Source organism: Corylus avellana, chromosome ca5, assembly GCF_901000735.1.
Source record: "Corylus avellana chromosome ca5, CavTom2PMs-1.0".
NCBI lineage: Eukaryota > Viridiplantae > Streptophyta > Magnoliopsida > Fagales > Betulaceae > Corylus > Corylus avellana.
In genome coordinates, this window is record NC_081545.1 from 9,194,493 (window position 1) to 9,202,132 (window position 7,640).

At 34.3% G+C, this 7,640-nt stretch overlaps 1 protein-coding gene across 1 annotated transcript; it reads left to right on the plus strand.

The window, feature by feature from the left end:
- Positions 1–2,343: 2,343 nt before the first annotated feature.
- LOC132181733 (uncharacterized protein At4g04980-like) lies at positions 2,344–7,288 on the plus strand. The gene is made up of 9 exons (XM_059594971.1): positions 2,344–3,034; positions 4,162–4,332; positions 4,431–4,529; positions 4,632–4,782; positions 5,048–5,954; positions 6,368–6,533; positions 6,623–6,787; positions 6,882–7,034; positions 7,121–7,288. Exons 1-9 carry the CDS (start codon positions 2,972–2,974, stop codon positions 7,286–7,288), a joined length of 2,043 nt encoding a protein of 680 aa, XP_059450954.1. The 5' UTR covers positions 2,344–2,971.
- The last annotated feature ends 352 nt before the right edge of the window (positions 7,289–7,640 follow it).

Sequence of the window (7,640 nt, forward strand, 5' to 3'; positions counted from 1 at the left end):
TGTTGTTTAATGTTTGTTTAATTCAATCCCACTCAATCTACACCATAGGCGGATAAATCAATAATTGTTTGAATTTAATGAAATCCTCTATAACATTTTTTCATTATTATTATTATTTATATTTTTTGCTATTCTTTTCTAAGACGTTTTCGCCAAAAGATTTTTTAAATTAAATTATAATATAGTCATTGAAAGGAAGTGTGACAATTACAAGAGGAATAGTTAAGTTGAAAACTAAATTCTCGTTTGACATGCGGAATAGACCCGTTGGAAACTAAATTATTTTGTTTGGTTGCTCATAGGAATATATATTCCTCTATGAAGAAGAATATCTATTTCTTGGAGAATGAAATAGGTTTTCCAAAAAAACGCATTATTATTTAAAAACAAAAGACCTGGAAAATAAAATTATTTTTAAATTCTAATACATAGTGAACAAAATAAATCACTCAAGAACCAGTTGAACTATACATTCAAACAATAACCATTGTAATTTCTACGTTAAAACTAGAAATAAAAGAATCCAAATCTATACTAAAACGTATTGTTTTTGATGTAGAAGAACATCGTCTGTCACGTTCATTTGCAAAGGCTCTGCTAATTAGCCCAATCACATAAAGAACATCAAACACGAACCATTTTTAATTTCTAGTCTAAAAGTGGATTTAGAAAAATCCAAATCTACACTAAAACGTATTGTTTTTTAACGTAGATGAACATCGTCACTCACGTTCACTCGCAAAGGCTCCACTAATTAACCTAAAGAAAGAACACAAAAAATAAAGATATAAAACCATGCGCAAAGAAGTTTTTTCAATTTTTTAAGTATAATTATTACCTTATTATATATATTTTGGGTCTTTTTGTAATTTTGGTACAATTCCAATGAAAACAAATGTGTTGTCACCAAACTAATGAATATGATTAGCTATTCTATCCCACATTCTCACTCCTAGTAATAGTTAATCATTTTCTTAAAGGAATAGTTATTTCGTGTACCAAACAAGGCTTTAAAGGAACTTTCTTAAGTCCAAATATTGCAATGACAATAATATGCATCTACACTAAAGAAAAATTGTTAAATAATGCACTAATAATAATAATATTATCTCACAATAATGCATTTTTAACATTTTAAATGGTTTTAGGCTAACATTGTTAAACTGGCCAAAATTTTTCATCAGTTTCATACTTGGGTGCATATATGTTCAATAGATATGCACAAATTTCACTAATAATGGTTAAAAATAACCAAAATTTGATTTATAAAATAGTTTTATGGTGGCTAAATCCATTACAAGTAGCATTTTATGATTGTTTTTGTTGTTTAATGTTGGCTTAATTCGATCCACACAACCATCACCATAGGGCGGAAAACAACATTTGTTTGAATTTAATGAATTGCTCTATAACCTTTCTTTCTTCTCGCCTTTTTTTTTTTCATTATTATTATTATTTATATTTTTTTTACTATTTTTTTCTAAGACGTTTTCGCAACAACAAAAAATTTAAAAAACCCGCTCTATAGTTTTAATGACCATGAAATTTTTTGCATATAGTGACCCCCTCTCTTAAAATTGTGGACCTTCTAATCTAAGCACCTAGCTTGTTATGTGTATGCCATCGTATTTAATATAGAGCTTAATGATGTATTTCAATATAATATAGTTAAGTTCCCAAGGAGTAGCTCAATCGACTTGAGACCACGCTTCATGAAGCGGGGGTCACTATATCAAATCCCTCCCTTCCCCCGTCCCCTCCCCTTGTATAAACATGTTAATTACAACCATTAAAAATGAAAAGCAACATCATGAATAAAAAGTGTGCAAAATAAATAAGAACGATTGATTTAAGGTAAAATGTTTGTGACACTATAACTTTTACTAGGATGCCTAACAGCAATTTAAATTTGATGTAAATTTGATTGCTGACTGTATAAAGTGACATATAAATAGTAGTTGAAGTAAGTTGAGATTGTTAAGTTTTTTAGTAAGTTGTTATTAAATTTGCTCTCATTGACTTTGTTTTAGCGTATGTAAAATAGAGTATATATATTGTAACATAAAATCAATTCTAATACATTGAGTTGTTCTCCTATCTTCATATAGTTGCTCTAGATTTGACATGGCATCAGAACTCTTCACTATTTGGCGAAGGTTAAATTTAGATTGTTGTTAGTGTCCTTACAAACTTATGCGGCAATCCATAATTGATGAAATGCTTATAAGAATTTGTGATTAACAAGTCAACCACCAACTAATTAAATTGATGAGTTAATTTTTTCGCTTAACTATTTCACTAATTATAGAATATCAATTTGTAACGAAAGTTGTAGTAAAAGTGATATCGTGGGGATGGCAATTTCAATTTCAAAGAAGGAGGAAAATGGTGGCTAACGAGTTATTTTAAAAATCTCTCGTGTCACTCGTGTCCCTTAAAAAATAAGATGACTTTTAAAATCACAATTTGATCAAAATTCAATAATAATCAATCAGAACTCCAATAGTGATTTTAAGAGCCATATCATTATTAGAAAGATACAAGAGAGATATAAGAATGACTTCTAGCATTGGTCGAAGTTGACTGATACGTCTGGAAATGCTACTTTAGAGAAGAAGTCACACAAGTGGCAATCTCTCAACCCATCAATTCCTAAATTGTAGGGGAGGATTATAATCGCTATATTAAGGTCCAGGCACCTAGTGGCTTCCCAGGCAAACCTACACGGTTTTGCCCATAAAAAGAGGAGGATGCGGTGGCGGAGGGGATTGGAGGATCTTCCGCTATTTTCTCTTTGAACCCCAGTGTTGCATCATAGTTTCTCAAACTTGGCCTTTTGTCTTGGTTAATTTGTTTGAATGCCTTATTTGTGTTCTTGATCGTTGGAGGCTACAAAGAGGTTAAATGGCAGGTGATTGAAACTTTGAATATATTGTTCTCTGCAACAAAAAAAGCAGCACTTGAGTTGGAGATGGCTACTGGATTATCAGCTAGGGCACCAGTACTCTTCCATTGCAATGCAAGCGGACTCCGGGTAATGATGAAAAATTACAAATTAAACAGGACATATGAGTTTTTCTTATTTCTAATTGGTCATATTTTCTGTTACATGCAGAAAATTTAAAGATTAATCCCACAATTAAAATATAGGCATTTTAAAAGCAAATATTATAGAACTCAAGACATATGCAGAACTTGAGATGCTTACTGAGCTTTCCCTATGGACATGCTTACTTAATCTTGAAATTGATAAACATATTTTGAAAACAGGTCCAGACAAATCTGACATATTTGTAAAGAGCAAGCTTATGGGGGAGGGGTAGTTTGACCACCCCAAAAAACTAAAATAGCCATCCCAAAAACAAAAATCATTATTTACTTTTGATATACATAGCTTTTTTTATCTTCTTTTTCTCTTGTTGTGAGTTATTATTTTACGTTAGATCGTCCCTTTCTCCATCCTAAACCCTACCCTCATCAAAAATATAACTTTTATCTCACAATATTGACATAACAATCCTAACCAATAGTTGGACTAATCTTTGTTAAAAACAAAAAAATAAAAAATTAATTAGGACTGCCATGTCAGCAATGTGAAATAGTTATAAGATAAAAATATGATTTATAGCATTTTTTTCAACCAAAAAAAAAAAAAACAGAGAATTTTCTCTTGTTCTCTTGCTGCACAATAAACTCACCAAAAAGAGAATTACTTTAGCATACCTAATTCTCTTATTGAACGGCTATGAAATTGAGGCTTGTGTCTTCAATGAATGGCCTGGCACATCTATTTATAGGTGCTTAAAGTTGTCAAACTCTATATTCAACTAGGAAAGGAATACATAAGTGCTTCGATACCATTTTAAATAACTACTTATTTTAAAAACTTAAGCCAACAAGAAATGATAAATTTAATCATTTAATTAATATTTTAACACAATCCAACCTTAGAAAGAAAATCCTTCATTGTAGGACTAGGACTTTCACAAATATTTATCAACTTTTCCACACAAAACTAGGAGAGAAATTCAATTTGAAGTAATTTTTATGTGGCGTAAGAAAACATGGAATCTTTTAAGAATGTGAAACAAATTTGTGAGAGTTAAATAAACACTTCTGCATAAATTATTATTTTTGACAAAGAAAGGTTAGTTCATGCAGGCAACGAGCTCAGATGTATCCAACCTGAAGAATGTGGTAGGCATGATGCCAGACAATTCGAGCGGATGGAGAGCAAATTTCATGTTTATGATAGAGCTCCGGAAGAAGATACTAACCTTTAGAGACATCATTGACCTTCCACCTTGTGATGGCTCGAGCCCCATCCATGAGGTACTGATCACCATTTACTTTTAAGTAAAACCAGAAATAATGTTCATGTCAAATTGCACTTCATTAATTTCTTTGTCCCGTTTTCCACCTTCTGGCAGTTGGTGATGGGAACAGTAGAAGATCTCCATAATCTGTACCCTAATGTTGTTCCCAGCAATCTCATTAACTCAGAAATGAAAGGAACTTCAATAAATCAGGTTCAGTTTCCAAGAACATGAAGTAATGAAAGATGCTTATTATCAATTAATAGACCTGACTGCATGAGTTTATAAGCCAATTAAAACAATATATTTATATAGGGATTGGACCACCTTTACACTGCTTTGAAATATGTTGGAGATTCATGGGCAAAGAACCATAAGTGGATAACCAACTGTGGAGATGAGACAGAGGACAGCTTGGTCGACAACATCAGTTTGGAGCAGCTCGGTAGGATACCTTCGTTTTTTTGAAAGCATTAGAAACTGTTACAATATATGATATGGTATATATTCTTTATACAATAATTATCTTCAAGGATTGATTGTAATTGATTTGATTACTATATCTATCTTTACCTTCGCCTACTCCAATTCTCCTATAAATATAAGTCTTTTGTACGTTTCCTCACTTTCTTTTGATTTTCTATTTAATTTCCATTTCATTACAAGTTTCTTAAGATATTGTCTTACTTAGAGTTAATAAATTAATTGTACTGAAGGAGGACGTGTACAAGCAAAGCTCACATACATGACCAACATAGCAAAAAAGATGTTTGATGTCATGGACGAAGATGAGAAGGGCTCCACTATCGGGGAAGTTTTGAATAGATCCTACTCAGATAGCAAAACCTACTGCCCTTCTCCGGATACACCAACATCAGTTCCTCCTGAACTGGCCTTTGCTGTAAGACTTGGTGAATTGGCTGACGTTTCCTGCTCCCGACCTCTTCTTTTCCCTCTCAGACTTCAGGCAATGGGGAACTTGATGCCCACTGACATGAAATGCCTCTCATCCAACATGTACCCTAATGTATCAGCTGCAGGTTCCAGCCCCACGAGAAGGAAAAACAAGGCTGCTGGTGACCAAAATGCAGAAATGCAAGAAATTTCTAAAGAATCACCAGATAAAGTAGGTCATAAGAGAAAAAATGATTCCCAAGCTACGAACACTTCACCAAAGATTCCAAATTTTAGCTCAGATATGATGCCTGAAGCAAGAGAGTCAGCAACAGTACCCCTTCCACCTCCAAAACCGTTGTTCAATGCTCCTCCAACTATACCAACAACAGCCCCGTCACAACCGTACATTCCGCCTTCAAATCTTGCTGCAGTGCCACCTCTACCACCCATTCCACCTTCTAAAGGATCTGCACCAGTGGCATCACCTCCAATGCCACTGAAAAAGGGAGCTGCACCACCACCTCCTCCTCCACTTGGTGTAGCAAAGGCCTTACGCCCCAAGAAGGCAACTACCAAACTGAAGAGATCAACCCATATGGGCAACATGTATCGGATTCTGAAAGTAAAGGTTGAAGGCTCTAGTCTAAATGAAAAGGTTACAAAGAGGAGTAAAACTCATATAGGAGTTTCTGCTGGGAAGCAACAGGGAATGGCTGATGCATTAGCAGAGATGACAAAAAGGTCTTTTCCCACAACACCTAACTATAAAATACAATCTGTTACATTGATAATTGTTAGAATATAAATTAAATTATTAAATTCATCAATTTCTATCAGCTTAAGTTTTTGGGTTAAGTGGTGATTTAACATGGTAATAGGGCAGAGCAAAGGTCCTAAGTTCGGACCCTATCTTCGTTATTCACCTCCCATTTTAATTTAAATATTCCACGTGTTAGGATTCACCTATTAATAAGGAGTTAGAACCCACACGCGAGGAGGAGTTTTAGAATATAAATTAAATGATTAAATTCATCATTTGCTATCAACTTAAACTTTTGGGATAAGTACTAATTTAACAGTAATAGTTATAGTATTTACCAGATGAAGACGACCGGTCCCTTATCTACCACTGATTTCCTTCTTTGTTTTCTTAGATCAGCATATTTCCAGCAAATTGAAGAAGACGTTCAGAAGCATGCAAAATCAATCATGATCATTAAAGATGCCATCAATTCCTTTCAAACAAAGGACATGGCTGAGCTTATTAAATTCCACAAATATGTGGAACAACATTTGGAGCAGTTGACTGATGAGACCCAGGTGATTCTCATTCCATATGGCTCAATCCGTTAATCCTTTTCATTAATTCTTGACGCTTTGAAACAACAGCCAAAGTCCTTGTAATGTAGGTGCTGGCAAGATTTGAAGGTTTTCCTACAAAGAAGCTTGAATCATTGAGGACTGCGACAGCACTGTACTTCAAATTGGAAGGAATAGCTACTACACTGGAGAATTGGAAAGTAATGCCTCCTTTGGGCCAGCTTCTTGACAAGGTTGATTCCTATTTCAACAAGGTAAACTATTAGGACTCATAGAAGAGTCGAAAGACACCAAAATTTTACTAACAGAGCAATTTCATTCCTGGGCTTATAAATTTGTTGCAAGCAGATCAAGGGAGAAGTGGATGCATTAGAAAGAACCAAAGATGAAGAATCTAAGCGGCTGCAGAGCCAAAATATTCATTTCGACTTCAATAAGTTAGTGCGAATCAAGGAATCTATGGTAGATGTTTCTTCAAGTTGCATGGAGTTAGTACTTAAGGTGAATAGCTAAACTTACCATTTAGCTTTTCCAATTTAATAACTTCTTTATGAGTCTATATAAGGTGTTTCGGTATTTTTCTTTAGGAACGGAGAGAGGCAAAGTCAGCTGCCAATGCACACATCAAGATGCTTTGGAGAGCCTTCCAGCTTGCATTTCGGGTCTATAGCTTTGCAGGTGGACAAGATGATCGGGCTGACAAGTTGACCCGGGAATTAGCCAATGAAATAGAGGCTGATCCACAACCTGAGTGATGTTTTATCCATCAACAACAGTATAATATAATAGCCAATATTGAGCAATGTAGTTTGCATAATCAAAAGCATCCCTCATGATAAGGAAACTGTGTCGGATATAGCACAGTGAAAACAAAGCAGAATAAGCAGGGAATAATTTTCTTTAGAAGCTTTATTTTTAAAATTTTCCTTCCTAGGTCTGAAATAATTTCTGAATCGCTTAACAAACATAGCAAGGTCCTCATCATTCAATGATTCCTCATTGGAGGAGTTATCGGCTCCTTCCTTGACAGTCTTAAGTGCAATAGACTTGGCTTTCTTAGGTTGACACAATGAGAGCTTATATAGGTTTGAAGGGAACCCACAAGCT

Excerpts from the sequence above, each read along its gene's own strand:
- LOC132181733 (XM_059594971.1), top strand. The coding sequence starts at position 2,972 with ATGGCTACTGGATTATCAGCTAGGGCACCAGTACTCTTCCATTGCAAT. Across the intron at positions 4,530-4,631 it reads AAGGAACTTCAATAAATCAG|GGATTGGACCACCTTTACAC; the intron begins GTTCAGTTTCCA and ends ATATTTATATAG. Across the intron at positions 7,035-7,120 it reads GCATGGAGTTAGTACTTAAG|GAACGGAGAGAGGCAAAGTC; the intron begins GTGAATAGCTAA and ends ATTTTTCTTTAG.